The following is a 23,672-nucleotide window of genomic DNA, read 5'->3' as shown; positions in this document are numbered from 1 at the left end:
TTTGAACGCCTGTTTTCATAATAAGCCAGAATAACTTTAACGCGTTGCTCTATTGTGTATCTTTCCATGGTTCAAATTGAATTAGTCTTAAATTAAAAAATGTCAAATGAAATGCAGAAAAAAACTTGATGTTTAGGTGTGGTTTACATTCAACATCGGCCCTTAAAATTTAACCACCCTTTATAACTGATTAACTTATTGATATAATTATCGTTTTTTTTAAGAAAAGTCTTCGGTAAAAACGCTACGAACTTATTCCTCAACCTAATATTTTCATTTTAAGATTAGCTTTTGAATAAGCAATGTTGAAGAACAAAAAAAACGAAATAAAAAAAAAATTGGCTATGTGCCAAAATAATCTGTTTATTTATTATGCTGCGAACTGAAAGCTTATGTTATAGTCATATGTTATGTTATTTATTATTATGCCATTTTAAGTATAGGGTTATCTAATAAGAAGTGTTTTTTGATATTCCAATGAAAAGTGGTATTTTTTAATATAAATGATCGATGTTTATTTCATTATAAAGAGGAAGGTATGCCGTTAATAGTGGAAAATAACATCAGGCAAATGATCACCACGACCACGCTTACAGGACAATATCCTTTTCATGAAATTTTCCATAACCGAATTGCAAAGTGGCTGCCCTAAGTCCTCAATAGCCCCACGAATTCCATCTTTGAGATCTTGAATCGACCCAGGACTGTTGGTGTAGACCTTCTCTTTCACGTGGCCCCAAAGAAAAAAGTCACAAGGTGTTAAAACACAAGATCTCGGTGACTAATTGTGGTCACCTCTTCGAGAGATAACTCGGCCCGGAAACTCTTCCCGTAAAATATCAGTGGTTTCGTTGCTTGTGTGGCACGTAGCGCCGTCTTGTTGCAAATAAACGTTGTCCAGAGCAATATCATCCAATTTCGGCCATAAAAAATCGTTAATCATCTCTACTCTAATCTAAATAGATCCTGTTATTGGAAAAACCTTTAATTTGATTTTAATATGAACTAAAGTACATAAAACAACAACACAGAAGCCGACTAGTTGAGCTGCGAAGCAAACTGCTGGTAAAGTAGTTGAAACCCAGTAGATTTGACTGCAGGGTACGCATTAGAGTGGGTTTGCATGCATATTCAGTTGTTAGTTGTCATAAAATAAATGTTGGGCAGCACCACAATAGCACGAAGATCGGACTGATATTAAATATTGTACAATTAAGTGTTCGATTGCATGTAGAACATGACAATGTCCTTGAGGGGAAATGCGAACCAGTTTGACAAATGTAATGGCCTGGGACATGGATAATTGAGAAAAACTATGCGGCTGCATACCAAATTAAAATACTACAAAAATTGATGTGTGCTCCACTACAGCAGTGGCTTTAAAATTGAATGCTTAAATTTATTAATAAACAACTGACAAGTGGAATATCGCAAATGACACAAGCGAATGAAATAATTTTTGGTGATAAAGTAAAAGTGAGTTATGGTAATTTTTGAATGCCATGGGCAACGTTTATTGAAATTAAAGGATTGGTGGGCAGAGGGTCAAGGTTTAAAGTTTGAAAAAAGTGAACAAGCATAGATATATACATACATATGTGCGAATGTATGCGAGTAATGAGACTTTTTGGAGGCTTCATTAAAACGAACGAAAACTGTGGACTTGGCACATTTGTGTGTTTGTAAAATGTAAAAGGTACCAACACATTAATTTCTCGCTAGGCCGTAGAAATAACATTTTTTTTTTAATTTTTCTCATTTTCTTTGCTTATATTTCACTTCATTTAATACTTTATCTTTTTTCTTCTGGCTCTTTACTTGACTTTAGGAGCGCATGGTGCAGATTACCCGTCAAAAGCAAGGCGGCCTTGGGCTGAGCATAAAAGGCGGCGCCGAGCATAAATTGCCTATTTTAATATCGCGCATCTACAAGGATCAGGCGGCGGACATAACCGGACAACTATTTGTTGGCGATGCGATAATTAAGGTGAATGGCGAATATATCACAGCATGTCCCCACGATGATGCGGTTAATATACTGCGCAATGCCGGCGATATCGTTGTGCTGACGGTGAAGCATTATCGAGCTGCGACGCCATTCCTGCAAAAGCAACGTGAGTTTACATCAACAAAACTTATGAAATTTAGTTATATTATTGTATATTTACCAGTTTTAATACAAAGTACATCATAAACGTTTGGTTAAGAGAAAGAAAAGAATATTTCTATGGAGCTATTTTATCTTAAAGCATTTGTACTTTTGATTGAGAGGTGACTTCGTTATAAATTTTGCTATATTTATTTAAGTATTCTCCTAAATCTAACAGACCCTGCTTGGAATAATTTTATTTCAATATTTTTTTTTAATTCTCAAGCGGTTGCTCATAAATATGAAAACCAACACTTTCACACAAATTAAAAAAAAAAATTAATTTTTTTCCAAAAAAACAACAAAAACTATACAAATGTTGAAAATATCCCAAGATATTTCTTTTTAAAAAACTCCTCCCTGAATAAACCTGAAAATTATTAAATTTATTTAAATATTTTTCCAGTTTACTTCTTAGGCCCACAAATAAGCAAATTTCCAGAAAAATGTCCAAAATATCAGGTCAGTCCATAAGTTCGTGCGTATTTTACCCATAATTGCACTCTTGCACGATTTTTGCATACAAAAAATTTTTCGCGGAAGTCTTTAACTCCGGCGCCTTGCTCGAACTCGTGGAAGCTGAGACAAATTTGACAGTCGATATGATAGTTCAGAGGTTGAATTCATCGCATGGAACAGTTCACAGGCACCTGGTTCAGTTGGGAAAGGTTTCAAAGCTGGGAAAACGGGTTCCGCATAGACTTTCCGTCGCTAACCTTCAGCAGAGAGTGAATGTGTGTTCTCAGCTGCTGCAACGGCTTGAAAATTAAAGTTTTTTGAAGCGTATCGTTACTGGTGCTGAAAAATGGGTCCTTTACAATAATCCTGTTCGCAAACGCCAATGGTTAGATAAAGATGAAACACCAGAACCGACCCCTAGAGATGGCCTTCACCCCAAGAAGATGCTCATGTCTATTTGGTGGGGTATGGCCAGTATTGTTTATTATAAACTTCTGGAACCAAACCAGGCGATAACTGCTTATTATTATTCCCATCAGCTACAAAACCTGAATGAGGCACTTAAAAAAATCGACCGTGTTTAGTGAATAGACGCAAAGTTTTGTTTCACCACGACAACGCAAGACCTCATTCCGCAAGGCAAACATTAGGCAAGCTGAACGAGCTCGAATGGGAGCTAATGCCGCGTCCACCATACTCTCTGGATATTGCACCTTGTGATTATCACCTTTTCCGTGGACTTCAATCCCATATGAGCAACAAGGACTACTCCTCAAAAGAAGCTATAAAAAGGGATATCGACGCGTATTTTGGCTCCAAGGACAAACAATTTTTTGAGCAGCGAATTAAAAATTTGCCTAAACGTTGGGAAGACATTGTAAATAATTAAGGAAAATATATTATTGATTAATAAATGCTTTAAACATCTTTTTTATTAATTTTAAAACCACCTTTAAAAAACACACGAACTTATGGACTGACCTGATACTTCGATAATTTGACATGGAATCGCTTCAATATTTTTGCAGTATAGTGAAACTTATTTGCTAGACATAATCAATAAAATTTTACGCCAAATCAAAATTTTGGACTATGTTAGAGCTACATTTAATCGAAGCAAATCAAGGACGATAGATTTACCAAGTTTCGCCATTAACTATGGTGAAAACCAAGCTTGTGCGAGCAAACTGCTCGTTTCACGCGTATTCACACAATCGTCCGACCAGTCCCACTTCAGAAGGCAACGAAGCAACATGGCTGAGGACTGTGTTGATTTTCTCCGTATATCTCAGCTTTTTGTAAACGCATCTCCTATTTCGTCAGCCTACCAGCTGATTCTGTTGAATTCGCTTAGAGGTGAGTAACGGTTTAATATTGCCCATATCCATGATGAAAATATGTTTAATGGTGCGGCCAATATCAAACCGTTAGTCGGCTCGCAGCAAATTTGACAGAATCAGCGAATAAGCTGACGTAGTCCGGGTAACGAATCGACCTAAAAATATATTAGTGATGAAAAAAATTAACAAAATGTTACTTGGTTGCCGTCTGAACAACGACAGATTTGACGAGTGTGTGAATGTGTGTGAAAGTATCGTACAGATTTCAGCTTGTGAATACTTCCGTGACATGGCAGCCGCAGATCCCTCACAATTCTACTTTTCAGAATAGTTATTGGACAAACCTAGTAATCATCCTGGGACCACATCTATAAAATTATTTTCACCATGAATGCAAAAAAATAGTAAATGAACAAAATGTTTAGCAAGAAGCATTACGTATTTACGTACCTATCTCGCCTTCGGCTATGTTCGACCACAAAATCTCAATTCGACATCGGCTAAAAAAATCTAAAAAATGTTTGAAGACAACCCCGAGTGACGTGTCGCTTGTAACAACAAAGTATCCAACACGTTGGTATACTTATACATACGAGGGCGGTTCAATAAGTACCCGAGTTTGATAGCAGAGGGCGTTCCTGAGCGAAGTTGGTATTAGCATCGTGTGCTGTCATCTATCTAGCGACGGTAAAACAAATTTCAGACAGATTGATAGGTTAGTTTGGATTTGGTACCTATTCGAGTAAGACGTGTTTCGAGATTTTCACTAAGATGGAAAAAGAGGATTATCGTTCGGTAATTCGCTTTTTGTTTTTGGAAGGAAAAAGATGTGAGGAGATAAAAGCAAAGTTCGATGCTGTCTATGGGGACGCTGCGCTGACCACAGTTAGATATTGATTCAACGAATTTAAACGTGAGGGAACATCCGGTTTTGATGAGGAGCGACCAGGACGCCCGTCAGACTTGGTTACCGAGAAAATCGTTCAAAAAGTTCGCGACAAGATTCTCGCTGACCGACGAACGAAACTGCCGCACCTCCCGCATTCACTCAATCTGGCTCCCTACGTCTCTTTCTGGTTTCCTAAAATGAAGAAATGGCTTGCGAGAAAAAGATTTAGTTCAAACTAAAGCGGAAATCATCGCCGACACAGAGGCGCATTTTGGAGAGCTCGACAAATCCTATTTTTGGAGAAGTCCCTTTAAATGGTGTCTTCATTTCTAACATAGGTATTTATTGTACCCGCCTCGTAAATTACCAAACTACCAATTAAAAAAAAAATCCGAAAAAAAGAGTCTGGGATCAAGTGTCCCGTCCCCATTATGTACGCCACTTCCCCCTTACAAAAGTGCGTACATTGAAAACCAGTCTTATATAAAGAAAAAGTAAAGCCGTGTAGACCTGCGTTACCTCCAGTGAAGTGTGAATGTGTTCAAAAATCTTGCGTTCGCTTAAAGGTTAAGGCTCGCTTGAATAATAGTACTACTAAGGAAAAGTTGGATCCATATAGCCGTTATCTTTATATACGGAAAACACCTTTCAATTTGATCACAATCATCACATTAGTATATTGAATTAACCTGCGGTAGGCACACTGGGGTGTAAGTCACCCCCCAAAATGTTTGATGCGCTGTGGCTTGTTTATTTATAACAGCTGAAAATATTTCGTTGCCTGTATTTTAGTAACCCCGATTTTACTCTTAGAATTCACGCAGTAAGTCCTCAGTAGTTGGTACGCACCACATTTATGCAGATCTAAAAAAGTGATTGGGTGAAATTTACCTCAGTTTGTAGTTCGCGTACTTTTTTGCATATACAGTCGACGTCAAAAGAAAGTGTACACCATATATTGACAAGTCTAGGGCACTATCTTCGTCATCAAAAGCAACTATTTCATCGTGTAAATAAGTAAGGAACACTCACTTTCTTTTATAGGTCAACTTCTCGGCCATATGGCCATTATTGCTCTAAAAGAAGTCATTCCTTATTGAAATAAAATTAAAAAAAGATAAAATTCACCTTTGACAAGACTAAGCTAAATAAATGTGCAGTATATACGTCAGCATCCATAGAAAGTTTACACCACTCACTGATAAGTTGTGACTATTTCTTTATTTGTTTTTTAATTTTAACTCATTTTATAAAAAAATTTAGTTGATACAACGACAAAAACTATCTAATACAACTAACTAACTAACTAGGAATTCACTAACTATTTAATTTACAATATATGAATTTTTTTCGCATTCTTACCACTCTACGTTTAGTTCATATAATTTACTAAAGTCTAAACAGTTTTAAAAAATTTTTTTTTGTTTTAGAACACAAACACTATGATACAAATTTTCCGTATGTGAATTCAAGCATGTTATTATATTATCTGGTCTCTTTGAATAAATTAAGTTAAAGATTTGTATTTATTTACAAAAAAAAGGGTAAACTTTAATTCTCTTTGTGGAGAAAATTTTGTGGTGAAACATACCCCAGTGTGTTGCTTACGTAACTAAAATAGGTGTGCCTACCGAAGGTTAATTACTCATATTCATGCAAACTTTTAATGTACCGACATTCCCCAGTAAGTTGTAAAAAACACGATTTTATTCCAGCTTTCATAGCTTCATAGTAATGATATATTTTTGCATTCTTCATTTAGAGCTTGTCACAAATTTACTTGCGGTCAAACAAAGTACAGATTCCATTAAAATATTACAATTTCAAGTTATTTCATATAGATTAGGTTAAGTTATGGTGGTAGTCGGTCTGCACGACCAACTCACTTAGACCTTACAGGTCCGTTGTGATACCACGCGAACCCCATTTACTTTCCTTCATGGAACCATTTTGTGGCTCTTATGAAACGTAGAATCGACCCCACGCCAGACAGCTCTGTAAGAGAATTAAAAAAGTATTTACCTAGACAACCTGCTCTGACTTTATCTAGGGCTGGACAATTGCAAAGTAAGTCCTCCTCAACTGGTTCTTCCTCTTCCTCATCTCTGAAACTTCTGCAAAATTCACGGGAGGAAACTCCTAATCTCGAGAAATGCCTGCCAAATAGCCAATGACAGGTTATACAAGCACGACTTTCGAGATATCATCTCTTGAGAGACTAAACAATTCCTTTGTCCTTTTCTTGTTTATTTGCGGCTATAGTAGCGTAGCTGTTAGACACGTATCTTCATTTCTCCATGACCTATTGGCCTCTTGGATAATGTTGTTTTTTATTATTAGTTTACTCGTGGCCATGGTTATGCCAATGGTACTTTTATCACTGACGAGTTGAAGAGCAGTACCTTTCCTGAGTAGCTCAGTTCTGTTACAGTTTCCCTCAATATCTCTGTGCCCCGGAACTGAAGTAAGGCTGACCTTGAATACGAAACTAATATCATTTAGGGCTGCCCGGCATTCCTGCGCAACCTTCGATCTTAGTATCGCCACATTCATTTTTGTTACGGCATGCATATTTAGATATGTAGCCACTTCTTTTATAGCTAGAACCTCTGCCTGATAGACCTTGCAGTACTCTGATAGACCTTCAAGTTCTAATTCCTGCGAAAATACACCATAGCCAACCTTATCGTCTAGCTTGGAACCATCTATATAAAAATTTAATTTCCCCACTTCTCCATGGCCTTGGTGTCTTCCACTCCCTTCTTGACGGTATACTCGTCTTGAAGAGCCTGACGAAGGTGAGTGTAGGAATAGATTAGTCAATTTCTTGTTTGTGACTATTCAGAGAGTGCAAAATAGAAGCGTGGCCAAACCACCGGTAATTCCAAAGCGCCATACTTTTTAGTCTGAGCGCCAAGGCGGCGGTCAGGTGTTTCCCTATAGAATTTAGTGCGCGTAAATTGCTTAGCAATTCCAGCGCTTTGTTTGGGGTAGTCCTTAAAGCGCCAGAGACGCATAAAAAAGCTGTTATTCGCCTTTTGAGCGGATGGCCACCATACAAATATTCCATATATTAAGATTGGCCTAACTACAGAAGTATAGAGATTATGTGTAACACTAGGTGCTAGTCCCCATTTAATACCGACCGCTTTTTTGCAAGTATATAATGCAACTTTGGTCTTCTTTACTCTTTCCTCAATATTAGGTTTCCACGTGAGTTTCCTGCCTAATATGACCCCTAGGTACTTGACATTCTCTTTCAAATGAATCTCCACACCCTTAAAAATTAGCGGTGTTATTTCATATAAATTCTCTTAAAATTTCATTTCTTATTTCTTTAAAAATTGCTCATTATTTTGGCGTTTGTTGTTTCAAAACTTGAGTTCATTAAATTGCAAAGTTCCTGTCAAAACAAAATTCAAAGCGCCACACAAATGGCAAACGCATGCCAGTAGGCTCAGTGCTTAATATACGCACACAAGCGCACATGCATACAAGCTGAAGCATATTTCACTACATACATACATTTCAGGGAGTCCTTTACCCGCCACTCTTCATATGTATTCACATTCAAGTTTTAATTAAATCTAATTAAAAAAGCAACGTTACGCAATTCACTAAAATAATAATGAAGTTCAGTTTTTATATTTACGAGAGCTCGCGTACTACAAATAACTAAGTGCACATTCATAAAGCTCTTTATTTCAAATGATTATTATGTTTTTTTTTCTTTTTTAATTTTATGCGCCCTTGCGTTTTATGCCTGTGGTGCTCACATTTGCGGTCCTTTGATGTTTCTACTATTTGCACTTGTAACATAAAATTTATAGTGAGGTAATATTCGCAAAGGTAAATAAGATTCTAAGCTATGGGCGTACGTGAGTGTTCGTTGCTGGGTGGAACCTCATTGCTGTATACAGGAACAGATTAGATTAAAGTTTTATAAAATTTTTGTTACTATTTCGTGTGATCTGTTGTACTAAAATACAAATATAGAAAACTCCGTCTGAACATTGAAAATTTCTTTACCTGAATGACTGAAGGAGATGCAAGGAATGTAAAATAATTCACTTGGAACATTTTTAGATTTTTTGTGTAACTGTTTGAACTCACTAACCGCCGAAACTCCTTTTTTTGTAAATTTTTTTTATTAAATTTTTTATAAAATCTATGATTACAGAACCTAACAGACTAGAGGTATGAAATGATCTAAAAATAAGGTTTAAAAGTGATTATCCATTTCATTTTCTTTTCGATTCATTTAGTCTATGACATGACTGGTATGTCTTACAGACTATGGGTATACGTTTTTACTTACAAGTAATGTAAATGACAGTTGACAGTGGTAGTCAGACTGCACTCTAGCTGGTCTAGAGAACGCAAAACAAACCTCAAAGATTATTCAAGAATGTAAGAAGAAGCTTAACTCTTTTGGAAGACGGAATGAGGTTGTACTTATATGCACACTGCGGTGTTCAAGGGTATGAAATTTCCGATGAATTGGCCAAATATGGATCCGCGGTTTCCCCAATGGTACAAGAACCAATAATTGGAATCAGTTCTGCAGGAGTCATAAATTGGATCAGCGATTACGTATGCAATTTACGTAAAGAACGATGGTCCGATCTAGGAAGCTGAAATACTGAAAAGTATTTTGTGACAAGCCCGAACAGAAAACTATCGAACTTTTTCTAAAACTTGGTAAAAAGACGTTCTGGTTTATTACAAGACACAATCCATGCAGTCAGCATATGACCACCATTGGAATGATTGAGGACCCGATTTGCCTCTCTTGCTTATAAGAGCCTAATAGCACTGAGCATTTTCGCTGTGAGTGTCTTTGCTAGCGCACGGCTACAAATTTTGGGTTCCAATGTCACGAGAATGAGTAAAATTCGTTTTCCCAAACTGGATTTATTCAGATTTATCATTCTTAGAGGAGAACTGTCTCTACTCTATCCTATCTCTTCTTCTCTCTCACTTTGAAGCACTGCAGCGGACTTTTGCGCTCTTACCGCCGAAAATGGTTTAAATATTGCATGGGTTTGTGTGGGAGCAACTTAAGAATCGGCATAGGAGTTTTCACTAAACCTGGCAGATTTGGAAAGTCTGCTCATTTTGCAGACCAGAGCATGACACACCAGAGCAAGGTGGATTCTTGAGCGTCGCCCTACACCGATGAATTCCTTGCCAAAAGAATATACAATGAATTCCCATTCGCGATTAGAGAGCCACTGTGCAGTGGGCAGGCAAATGCCGAGCTAGCTAATGCAAATAAAATTTTTTTTTTCTTTTCGGTAATGACACAACGTCACTTTTGTCAACATATCAGTTATAAAATATAATGACTACTAAAATTTATTGCAATTGCGTGTGTGGCACTGTGGCCTCACTGATAGTATAACCACACACTTTAAAGCCATGTGAATTAATAATGGCAAGCAAATAGTAACTGCTTTTAGTCCATAGCCATAGTTTACACACAAATAATACCCCAGGCTCATTCATTAATGGAAATTACGTATTGATTTAAATGCTAAAAATGTTCGTCCTAATCTTCATTAACTCCAAAAATTTGCTATTAATTATTGGCAAATCAATCCCTTACGCAATTAGCCACTCGCAGTTTGGTTATTATTTATTCATTTACGCAACGCAAGTTTTTGGCATAATTCTAACATAAATACAGCAACTATGCATATATATAAATATACGAGGTGTGTTCAAAAAGTATCGCGAATTTTGTGTTTTTTCAAAAATGATTTATTTATTCATTAATATCTACTTTGTCCCCTTCAAAGTAATCCTCATGAGATGTTATGCACTTGTGTCAATGTTTTCCCCATCTTTGAAGCACTTCAAAAAATCATTTTTTTTTTTATCTTGTTCGGCTCCTCCTTCGATGTCGTCTTTATCTCGTCAATTGTAGCGTAGCGTCGTCCTTTCATGGGCCTCTTCAGTTTCGAGAACAAAAAAAGTCACAGGGGACCAGATCTGGGGAATACGGAGGCTGTGGCATCAATAGTGTGTTGTTTTTGGCCAAAAAGTCGTGCACAAGCAACGATGTGTGAGCAGGGGCGTTATCGTGATGCAAGAGCCAATTTTTGTTCTACCACAAATCCGGGCGTTTCTGCCGGATGGCGGATTGCTTCGCGCAAATTGCGCATAATTCGCAAGTAATATTCCTTATTGACCGTTTTACCCTGTGGCAAGAACTCATGAAGCACAACGCCCCCTGCAATCGAAGAAAACGCTTAGTAAAACTTTTACATTCGACCCAACTTCGCGCTTTTTTCGGTTTTCCTGGTTCGTGCGGGAGCTTCTATTGAGCTGATTGAGCTTTGGTTTCCACGTCATAACCATAAACCCACGATTCGTCACCAGTTATGACCATCTGGAACAAATTTGGGTTGTCGCGTTGGGTCGACAGAGTCCAACATCTCATTCATGTTCATGCGATGCTGCTTTTGGTCGAAATTGAGCAGTTTTGGCACGAATTTTGCGGCGACCCGTCTCATGCCCAAATCATTGAAGAAAATCGAATGGCACGAGCCAATCGATATATCTAGGTCCTCAGCAACTTCTCTAACGGTGATTCGACGATTGGCCAATACCATTTTCTTCACTTCATCAATTTTTTTCGTCTGTTGTTGTAGTGCTCGGGCGTCCGGCACGCTTTTCGTCGTTCATATCGTTCACATCTTCTCGGCCTTGTGAGAACATTTTGTATCACCAATAAACGTAGCTTTGGTCCAAAGGAGCTTCTCCGTCAGCAGCTGTCAACAATTAGCTGAACATTCAAAATGGCCGAACTCGTCGGCATTAGTGAGAGACATGACTACCAACATATCGCCACAAAAAAATCGAAATTCGAATATACGTAGCCTGCGAAAATTCAAAATTCGCTATACTTTTCCAACACACCTCGTATAACTGGCGCGTACACCCTTTTTGGGTGTTTGGCCGAGCTCTTGCTCCTATTTGTGGTGTGCGTCTTGATGTTGTTCCACAAATGGAGATACCTACAGTTTTAAGCCGACTCCGAATGGCAGATATTTTTTATGAGGAGCTTTTTCATGGCAAAAATACACTCGGAGGTTTGCCATTGCCTGCCGAGGGGCGAGCGCTATTAGAAAAATGTTTTTCTTCATTTTGGTGTTTCACCGAGATTCGAACCTACGGTGAACCTCTCTGTGAATTGCGAATGGTAGTGACGCACCAACCCATTCGGCTACGGCGGCCACCAAGCTATGCATAACTTTTTCTTAAAATTTAAATTATTTTAGAAAATTACTTTATTTTGACTGATGTAAGAAACCAACACTGATGTAATTATCCCCTATGGAAAAGTTTCGACATAATTGATAATAATAAATACTTCAACTATTTCCCGAATAAATGGTGGTTTGAAATATTTTGGCAAGCCTCAAATCTTAATAGCAAAACACGAAGTAGGTCCCGGTGTCAAAATTACGAGAAAATCTCTTTTTGGTTCTTACCTCGAAAAATAATTTCTGTACCTAAATTTGATACTGCATCCTTTGTCAAGTTCTCATGGGAAGCTGTTTTATACAAAAAGATGATAAGCTTTCTAGCGGCGTAAAATATTTAGAGATTCGCCTCAGTTACAACTCAGTTGCGCTTTAGGCCAAAAATGTAAACCTTTTCTTGGTTTGTATTTATGTAGATATCGTTAAAAGTACACGAGCGTATGTTCACTGAATCGAACACTCACAAAAAGTTCTCGGCACATAATAAGCGAGAGAAACTATCATATATCAAGCATATATCATTTCCAAAGCGAACATTTTTGTTCAACACATATTTTGACTCTTGGCCTAAAGGCGAAAAATAAATCTCGAGATGCGCGAAAATTCAAATATTAAAAACAAACACAGAGAAGAAGTGCAATGCGTGTGGAAAGTAAGAATTGTTGCTTTAATTTTGTATAAAAATACGCAACTAAAAACCGGCACACACATCATAATTGACTACGTACGTACGTTAGGTATGTTAGTTACACGCACACACACACAACGACTGCCGCTTTGCGAGTATTTTAAAAATTCTACAACCGTAAACCTCCGGGCAAAGGCCACACAACAACAATCGGGGCGGTCTCACTCACTTCACCTTTTGGCCCACTTCTACATACATATGCAAATGTGCGTATGTGTGTGTATATGAAGAAACACATTCTTGCTGTCACAAAGTAAAAAATAAGTGTGCGTGTGTGCGTGTATGAATAAGCGATACTGTTGGCGTGTTTGTTTGCTGTGTAGTGAGTGTGGGTACATTTTTACCACTTCAAACTGTTTACAACGTCGCTTTTAGGCGCCTTTAAGTTTTATAACCCTTGTCTTCTTGTGTCGTTCATCTTAAAAAGTAAAAAAAAGAAAGATTTTTTTTCTTTAAAGAATTTTATTTATTTTTGTTTTGTTACTCATTCCATCATAAGAAAAGTTTTTGGGCAACGCAATTCACTCAAACAAACTTAAAGTATTAAATTTTCATTAAGCACACATACACATGCACCATAGGTGTTTACGTGTTAAAAATTTTTCCGCTCATACTTTACTCTGATGTGTACGAAAATGCCAAGAAATAATGTTTACCAGCTTTTGCAACAATTTTTGTTATTTTCTGCTTGCTTTTAAAAAGGAAGACCAAAAGAAAAAAGTGTTGGCACTAACCAAATATTCTCACATTTACGCTCACAAATAAACTTTCATTTCCCACTTTAACGCTTACACACTTCTTCGTTAATGTTCCCTTGCTTCTTATATATGGACATACCTATGCGAATGTGCGTGCATGTACTTCCACCAACTTCTGTATATTTGGCTATTAAGAATCTGTGTTTGCCCAGTAGGAAACTTTGGAATAGACTCGAACTCATTAAATTATATTAAAGGTATGCTTTATGAGTTCGAGATCAGCTCGAGTACTGAATCTTCTGACATCAGCTGGCATTATCAGCCGGTGTTTTAGTAAGAGCATCAGTAATCTCACCAAACGAAGTCGTTTACGAAAACTTATTTATTATTTATTTAGTGAACTTTAGCTCAGATTCAAAATCGTAAATAAAACGTGCGTTTTGTATGCACAAATTGCTTGATGTAGTTAATAGCTGAGCTCTCAAAATGGCACACCGCTTTGAGGATGGGGTCATCCTCACCTTACTGCTCAGCAATCTGCCACCGTCACTACTGAGTTAATGCTTAGAAAATGGCTTCGATGCGACCTTCCTCAGTAGTTACTGTGGCGCAGACATTTGAGGAGCTCCAAATGCCAATATTTGACAGACGAATGAGTCTATAAAGGATTCTAGCACCACTGACTCTCAGCGGCAGTTATTCGATAGCCCGCGAATCAGAGTAGCAGAGTTATCAAATGATGATAGGCGTGTATGCAAACTCGACGATTGTTTTTGAAGCAGAATGGCAGATACGCTATTGTGAAACTAATATGAGCAGCCTACGGTTTTATCAGTTTTCTTTTTTTCATGACTTATGTATGTCGTTTGCACCTCTTAACATACAGTGAGGCAAAGAATATATTGCACACTTATTTCTGGAATGCGACATGTGACGTAGTGGCCGAGCTACCAGAACACCTACGAAATTACATAAAAAATGGGCTTAAAAGTCAACTTTCTCTAGGTCTGCCAAGAATGGCTTAAAACAAAATTCTTCACTCCAGCCTTTTATACCCGGAACAGAGTGGGCACGGGTTTCTCCCTCCAACTATAAAAATGTTCGCCTTAGCAGGAGTACAAATCAATGAAAATACGAATGAAATATGCCTACTATTGAAATCTTACAAAACTGTTAAAGGTATTACAAAGCCAGTCATGAAAGGATGCTTTGGATATCAAAGAATACAAAAGACAAATTAGTTATTAGAATGCAGAAAAAATTGGACTTACTGGCAGTAAAAAGATGTATATTGTATGAAAATTTTTGTTCACGACACTGTTGATGTTATTACTAATAATGTTGCAGTATTGTGCCATCTTTGGGCTAATCGTCATTAACTGAAGAGGGTGTTTTAAACGGCATTCCATACCTTAAAGCAACAACTCAAACAAAAAATTTTTAACTCCAGGATTTTCTGAGTCCTGCCTCCATAGTACTGGGACCAAGGGGTTTTCGAAATAGCCATCTCTTCTGCGGTTTCGTGAGAAATAAGTTGTGCAGTTCTAAGGGGGGAAGCCGATAACCAGTTAGGTTATATTCTATATATATATATTCCTACGTATTGGAACACAGATCAAAGAAATGTACACCCAAGAGATTTGATCTCCTCCTTACAGGAATTGAATAGTTCAGATGTGCGCCATGGCGTCATCAGCGTCTTGATCGAGGCTTGAGTTTCGGAAAAAATGTTAATAACTCCCACGCTCCCGCATTCTCTAAGTATTAAAGATGCCTGCAGGATCGCAAACACTTCTGATTGAAAAACACTAAAAGTATTGGAAAGTTTAAAGGAAGTAGATAAATTGGCTGATTTAAAAAAAAACCCTCCAACTCGGAGCAGATTTTCCCCTCGTTCCAATCCTGTCTACTTGCAAAGATGGCTCTGGCACATCTCCTGAAAATCCAGTGTGCGAATAAAGAGATCTGTGCAAAGTTCAGGGAAGTACTGGTGCTAACGGCCTGAAAATGCTACCCTTGGAGTGTTCCCGCGAAAGATTCTGCGTAGGATTTATTGGTCTTTGCATGTTGCCGACAGCGAATATCGCGATAGAACGATAAGCTGCATGCTATGTACGCAGACATGGACATAGTACCACGGATTAGGGTTTAGCAGCTCCGCTAGCTAGGTCATGCCGCACGTAGGAACACAAAATCACCGGCCCTAAAAGTATTCGATACGGTGCCACACAGTGGTAGCAGAGGACGACGGTAGACTTCTCTGCGTTAGAAGGACCAAGTGGCGAAAGGCTTGACTTTAGATGGCACTTCTAAATTGAGGAGAAAAAAATTACTGCCTTAGATTGTTACTGCTCCAATAAAGAAGAAGAACCCTCACTTAATGTTAGCATTTGTGCGTCATAACAGTTCTAACTTTTCAGATTCATACGCATTAAAAACTCAATACACTGCTTTTGTAAGGTCACGGCTTCAGTGTGCGGACAATATTTGGCAACCTATTCATATTGGGCTCACTAACAGAATTGCCCGTGGTCAAAAGACTTTCATTGAATTTGCATTACGAACTTTAATTTCACGGAATGCAATGCACCCCGTTTGTCGTGTCTTAGGTAGGTAGGTAGGTCTTGCGGCTGCCAATTTGACAGTTTTAGACCGGTCATAGGTCCGTTGTGATATCACTGGATCCCTTCTATGCCATCCACTGGCTTTTATAAAATAATTTGAATTTACTATTTTAGTAATTTCTCTACCTCTCAGTAATTTACAAGTAGTTATGGGCTTTATCCAATGGAATAGTTTGGTTTGTACCTTTTCTGGAAAGTTCGTCGGCTATACAGTTTCCTGCTATATTTCTATGACCTAGTACCCAAATTAAGTTTACATTGACATACTGGTAAAAGTCGTTTACGAGTTTCTAACATTCTATGACTATTTTTGACGAATGCGTTTTGGACTCTAGCGCTTTTATTACTTCCTGACTGTCTGAATAAATGACGACATTCCTGGTAGATAATACTCTTGTATTTATCTTATGCTATCATTTGTAAGTCCTTTCTCTTGAACAGTCTAAGGAACGCCTCATGGGATATTGTCATCGTCCAAGCTTCTGCGCCGTACGTGGGGTCGGACCTGATGAGAGCCTTCTAGAGTGCTCGTTTTGTTCGTCGAGAGAGGACTTTACTAATCAATGGCCTACTTAGTCCAAAGTAGCACTTGCTGGCAAGAGAGATTCGTTGGATTTCAAGGCTGCCATTGTTATCGATGTTAATGCTGGCTCCTAACTAAACGAAGTCTCTTACAATTTCGAAATCATAACTGCCAGCAGTGACGTAGGCGTCGATACGCGAGTGCGCCGAATGTTGGTTTGATGAAAGGAAGAACTTCATTTTGTCCTCGTTCACCACCGGACCCATTCACTTTGCCTCTTTATCCAGTTTGGAAAAAGCAGAACTAGCAGCGCGGTTGTTAAGCTCGATGATGTCAATATCATCGGCAAACGCCAACAATTGTATGTTCTAATAAAAAATTGTGCCTGGGCGATTAAGTTTTGTGGCTCGCATGATCTTTTCCAACATCAGATTAAAGTAGTCACATGGCATCAAGTCCCTCTGTCTGAAACCTCATTTCATATCAAACGGCTTGGAGAGGTCCTTCCCAATTGTGAGGGCGCTGCTGGCATTGATCAACGTTGTTTTGTATAGCGGAATTAGTTTTGCGGGGATACCAAATTCAGACATCGTGGCATTAGGCAACTCCTTCTTGTACTGCCGAATGCAGCTTTGAAGTCGACGAAAACATGGTGTGTGTCGATTATCCTTTCTTGAGACTTTTCCAAGACTTGGTGAATTATGAATATCTAGTCCCTTGTGTATGTTCCAGGTCTAAATCCACACCGATAAGGTGAAATCAGTTGGTTGATGATGCGCTTCAGCCTTTCACACAATACGCTCGCTAGAACCTTATAGGCGATATCTAGAGGGCTAATCCCGCGATAATTGGCACAGATTGCAGGATCACCCTTCTTATGGATTGATGTGACATGCGTAGTTGTGACTATTTAGCAGATTTGAGAAGTGATACCTCCATAATTCAAGCACGCTCTTGATGCCAGGCGCCAGACCATAGTCTTTGTTCTTACAGGAGAAGTAAGTTTAGCAGAATATTTAATGCATCTGTGGATGTAGATCTAAGGGCTCCACAAATACATAGACTGACCATCTTTTGTACAGGATCCTTGGTCTTTTGGATGTACTCCCTATCTAAAGCCGGCCACCATACCAGTACGCCGTATGTTAGGATTGGTCTTACTATTGCTGTGTAAGGCCAATGTACGATAAAAGGGGAAAGTCTCTAAGTCGATCCAATTAATCTTTTAGACCAGTAAAGTGCTATAAGTGGCTTTCCTTGCGCTATCTTCAACACTTGACTTCTATTTGAGTTTCCTGTCTAGAATTAATCGCAAGTAGTCGTGACCTTAGATAGATACGTTCATAAATTTATTCATATCGTGAATTTGGATATTTCGCTTACTGGAGTGGCTTTAAAAAATATAACTTTAAAATTATACCACCACGAGCTTGTTAAGCCAAAAAAGCTGCACCTAATTTAGAGGTGTTTTCAGTTTGCACATCACGAAAATGTAAATTGAAAGTTTTGAAGTGTACGAGGAGCTTCTACTACAACGGATAGGCAAACAAAGGCAGCTGTTCAACTCAATATCGCTTCGAATTCGTTTGTGTGTGGATGAAAAATAAACTGAATTAAGTGAAATTTTCAGTTGGGAAAGCCGTTTGTTGCGGAGCGACGGCTATGCAAATCGAATAGCATTCTTTGGAGCGTTGCAGGAAATTTCTTTGTTGGGCTATTATGCACATCCTTGCAGTGGTATCCTCCCTTCCAACTGTTTGTTGCTGTCTGTCATTTCTTCAACCGACAACTCACTAATGCCTTGACAAATATGGGCATGATAGTACACGTACGTACGTGCATATGTGTGCGCGTGAATGCGTTTTTTCCTGCACGCAAATACTTCAAAGTACATTTACATTACAAAGAGAGTTGCACACACGCGCACACACATACATTTGCGGGCATTTGATTTGCCTGCACTGCTTTGCTTTCAATCTTAACTCTGTTGTTTGCTTTCAAGAATTTTTTTATCTCTCTTTTTTTCTTTTTTCCACTCTCATTTGCTGTTGCCTTTCGTGCAATTTACATACGCAAATGCACCTGTGTTGGTACTCATTATTGTTGTTGCTGTTGCTCACATTGCAGTTGCCAAGGAGACGCCCGATTCGGACAATGATGCAACATGTGCGGAATTAAAGGCTGACGAAGGCTACAAGTCCTCGGTAAATAATGGCACAATAAGTCGCAGCTGCAGTCGTCCGATGTCAATTTGCTCGGAACCGGAGAAGAAATGGGTGGAAGTGGTGGCAGGTAAGCCATTATATGTCCGTATATTCGTTTGTTTTGCTTTCTTTACCATAAATGCAACGCTGTAGTATTCATTATGTTCTCATATGTACGCGAACGTGAGCGAATTAGTTAAAAAGCGAGTGCTTGTGCTGGTGGCAGTGTGTGTGCGCTGCACACGTGAGCAGTGGCGTAAAAACACTCGCACGCGCATTAAATTATCTGCGTGCTGCGAGAAATTGCAATTTGCAGTTGGCGAAACTCTTAATTATTTGCTCAGCTCTAATTGTGTTTTGTAATTTGCTTTTATTGCCTTTTTAATTAACTTTTTCTCGTGCTCTTACTCGTCTTTTCCACCTCTCAAATTTCTTTCGCTTGTATGCCGTTTGTACACTCGGGCGCTCATGGCACTCTGCTGCTTCGCTTGGCTGTTGCTGCACTTGACATTTCCATTTACGTTTAATGGTTTTCATCTTCTCCCCGTAACGTTTGGATGGGCTCTGCGCTGCAGTGCCGCTGATGATGGCCTATGTAACGCGCTATATCTACGGCACCGATAAGTTACGCCCCAATGCGTTTGAAGTACGCGGCCTTAATGGCGCCTCGACTGGCATAATACACTGTGATGATTTGGCCATTCTCAGTCAATGGCTTAAGTTGATAACCGATAATGTTGTTGGATTGACGCACTTACAAGTGAGTATAACTACAATAATTTTATATGCGCTGTTGTATTTGTTGTAATAATTAAGTGCTCAAAGGATTAGAATAAGTCAAGCAGCTGGGATTTTATATGTAGTTACTTATGTAAGCTTATTAAGATGTCATTGCTCTTTCGCTTTTACGCTTACGTTTGTGAGAAGGTTTGAAACAGTTACAACTAAAAACAAATACACTTAATTAGGGTGCTCCAAATTATAAAGAACGCTACAAAGTACTGATTGTACTAAAATTTTGAGTGTAACTTTGCCAGGACACCGCTTTGGAGGAGCTATGAACAAGAACTAAGAGAAAATTAGAAACTTCAACCTTCAACAAAACTGAAAAATTAGGTTTAGTTTATGGAATAGGATTGAAAAAAATAGGAATGAAAAAAGGGAGGAAGGCAAAATTCGATTCGGACTAAGCTTCATAGACCCGCGCACATACCCAGGTGTTAATCAACATATGCTCCAAGTTTGAACGACTTTTACGAAGTAGTTATCGGATGCACGCATTTACCCATAAGCGGTCATAGGGCCGTTCATTTTTTTGTTTGTCAATAGATGCCACCAGCAGTGTGTGCTAGTTGATTCTAACATAGCCTAAACGTCATAAACCTAGCTTAGATATATGGTAAAGAAACTGCTTCGACACATTAGTGATTTTGTTTTGGTATCAAATACTTTTGGTTTTGTGAAAATGTCTAATTTTGTGCCGAATAATCGTCATTTGCGGAAAGTGTTGATTTTCCTCTTTCATTCGAAAAAAACGGCGGCTGAAGCGCAACGAGAGCTACAAAAAGTGTATGGAAATGCTGCTTTAAGTGAAACAACGTGCCGAGATTGGTTCCGTCGGATTGGAGGCATTGCTCAACGAGGATCCGTGTCAAACGCAAGAAGAGCTTGCTTCAGTATTAGGAATTACCCGCCAATCCATTTCCAAGCTATTGCATGCTTTGGGAATAATTCAGAAACAGGGGACTCGGGTTCCTTAAGAGTTAAAACGAAGGAATGTTGAACGTCGTTTTTTCGCCTGTGCACAACTGCTTCAGCGGCAAAAAAGTAAGGGTTTTCTTCATCGCATCGTGACGGGTGATGAAAAATGGATTCATTACAGCAATCCAAAGAAAAGAAAGTCATGGGGACTGCCCGGTCATGATTCTACGTCATCGCCTCGGCCGAATATTCACGCTGCGAAGGTTATGCTATGTACATATTTGGTGGGGCCAAGTTGGTGTAATTTATTACGAACGTTTAAAATGACGTGAATCCATCACTGGGGATCGGCATAGACTTCAATTGATGCGATTGAGCCGAGCACTGCGCAAGAAGCAGCCGCAATAGAAAGGCATGAGAAAGTTATTCTACAGCATGACAACGCTCGGCCTAACATTGCCAAACCCGTTAAAACCTACCTGGAAACACTGAAATGAAAAATCCTACCCCACCCGCCATATTCTCCAGATATTGCGCCGTCCGATTATCACCTGCTCCGATCGATGGCGCATCGTCTAGCTGACCAGCAGTTCCATTCATATGAAGACATCAAAAAATAGCTTGATCCGTAGATAGCCTCAAAAGATGCTTTAGAACAGTTTTACCGCGACGGTATAGGAGATCACCAGAAAGATGGGGAAAAAGCAGTAAGCAGCGATGAGCAATACTTTGAATGATTCCCTTGTAACCATTTTTTCAGAATAAAGTTGTATTTTCATCACAAAAACAGCGAGAACTTAGTTGCGCACGTAATACAAGAAAATATAAATAATAATTTTTTCAGTAGGCCAATATCCCACATTTTATAATGTCCACATTCTATAGGCTTTATGTACCCTAAAATTTTAATCATCATAATTTCACACTTATAACACTTTTGTGCAACGTCAACCTAGTTTCCCAAACACCGAAGCTCATTGTCCTCGCCATCAAATTAATTAGCGTAATTGCAAGCACAGAAGCTGAGAGCACCAAAGTCCACACTTGCACTATTTCATAGTATAATCAACTTAAACCACAACAAAGAGACAAAAGGATTCTTTCAGCACTCAAGCAAAGTTTTATGAACACTTCCAGCAACAACGGTTGATTGCAATCTGCCAGCGGCAAAAAAGCGTATAAAAACCATAGTTACGACAGTATGAAGATATGTATGTATGTCTGTATGTATGTATGTGTGTATGTGTGTAAGTAAACTTGGAGCATATCCTCAGGAGGATGATAGAAACTCAAATAATGACTGGGATAAATAATAGCGACGAGCTAAAAGTTGACGCGAGGCGGTGAGAAAAAATTCATAAAATCATGAACACATCGATGCCATGAATTGCGATACGAAGTGCTGCGTAATGTGTGCACGAACGAGCTATAGAACTGACGGCATGAATACAAAGCAATAAGGATCAACTTTCACCTGCGCGCACTTATGGTCCCTTTATTGCAGTAATAAATCAACGCAGTTGCCACAGAAGTGTCCGTATGCTTAGCTACAACAACACAAGTGCGTGCATGTATTGGCGAGTGAGTATGACAGCAAGCACAAACACACACACCATTCACCGCTCGCTGAGTACAAAGTTGTGTAAAAATAAATGTGTACTTAATAATTTCTGCATTTCTATGAAGAAAGAAGGATGGATGCTGCGAAATATGGAAAAAGGTAAAATGCAGTTTGTTTCTTCCAAACTAACATTGTTTTAATGGAAGATCTACCCATTAAGCAATTTGTTACTGGTATTTGTTATCAGTATTGCGGCTGCCGAGGCTGAATGGGTTGCGCGTGGCTGTCATACAGTTGGTCCGGATTCTAAAACCACTGTGTGCTTGAAACATTATCATTATTCTTATTATTATCAAATAGCTGTTTGTCCTAAAAAGGTATATTGTGCAGCCAAGTAGCCTACTTAAACAGTTTTTAGGCTATTAATAAATCCTGAAACTGCTGTAGGCTTAATTTCTACCAGGAGGTGTGAATCTATTTATAACCCGGCTGCCAAGATAGTTTAGTCTGCGTCGTGCCAGTGCAGTACACAGAACATGTTTTGTTGTTTCTTGTGCCTCTTTACAAAGTCTACAAGAATCAGTTTCTGCCACGCCATTTTTTTTTTTTTTCAGTTGGAAAAATTGAGTTTACAATGTTCTGTTAGCGGTTCAGTGTACGGTTTTATGTGGCTAAGGATTGCCTCTACCTTTATACGTTCTGGATCAATGAGTCTTTTCGCTTGCCGCGTACCTACTTGGGCTCTCCAGTACTCGATTAAGCCTTGTTGTTCTCGCTCACGCAAAAAGGCACTATAGGGGCTGTTGTTTACCCCGCAGAAAGGTTCAGCACCAATGAAAGGTTCAGCACCTTTTTCGCCAAGGTGTCTGCAATTTCATTTCCTTCATGCCTCTCATGTCCTACATCAGAGTAACAAAGTTTCTTGATGCTACCGTTTTGTAGAACTTTAAAACATTCCCAGACCAATCTTGAATGGAATGAGAAGCTGCCTAGCGATTTTAGCGCTGCTTGACTGTCAGAGGGAATGTTGATATTGGATTCACGCGTGCCTCTGCGAAGACATTATCTGGCACATAGCTCTAAGGCGTTGACCTCGGGCTGAAATATAAAAATTGTTTTTCCCATTGCAATTGCCTTTTTGAAGTGTAGTCCGACACTGCCGTCTTGCACTTTGGGCCCATCAGTAAACCGCATTGTAACACTGATTACAGCAAGAGGTTTTGTAATAGTTTTGTCCTTAGGCAAGCAATGGCGAGCTTTTAATGGCGTATACCTGTATATTAGGTTAGTCCAAAAATATACGCGCTCCCATTTTTTGTATTTTAAAATTTATTCATATTTTATGGTATGGCCAGGGTTTTAATTTTCAAATTTATTTTATATGAGAAAAATGCATTTTCATAGAGTTGCGGTAAAAGCGTTAAAACTAAAATTTTTTTGATCGAATAAGAATATTTCCCTTTAGAAACCCTGATGCATATTTATTTTTAAAGTTTTTGATCTATGAACGAAAAATAAACTTATACCGAAAATCGGGATATACATTTTTTTAATATTTCTGAAAT

General features: G+C 38.7%; 1 protein-coding gene across 2 annotated transcripts in view; it reads left to right on the top strand.

Moving 5' to 3' along the window:
• LOC128866683 (gamma-1-syntrophin) overlaps positions 1-23,672 on the top strand; it is a 157,645-nt gene that overhangs the window by 73,903 nt on the left and 60,070 nt on the right. For both annotated transcript variants that reach the window (XM_054107588.1, XM_054107587.1), the window contains 3 exons: positions 1,829-2,114; positions 18,769-18,933; positions 19,421-19,605. In XM_054107588.1, the coding sequence (XP_053963563.1) occupies positions 1,829-2,114; positions 18,769-18,933; positions 19,421-19,605 (636 nt within the window). The remainder of the gene's footprint in view (positions 1-1,828; positions 2,115-18,768; positions 18,934-19,420; positions 19,606-23,672) is intronic.

Source organism: Anastrepha ludens, chromosome 6, assembly GCF_028408465.1.
Source record: "Anastrepha ludens isolate Willacy chromosome 6, idAnaLude1.1, whole genome shotgun sequence".
Classification (NCBI taxonomy): domain Eukaryota; kingdom Metazoa; phylum Arthropoda; class Insecta; order Diptera; family Tephritidae; genus Anastrepha; species Anastrepha ludens.
The sequence above is the reverse complement of the archived record's forward strand: the minus strand, read 5'-3'. Positions and strand labels throughout refer to the sequence as shown.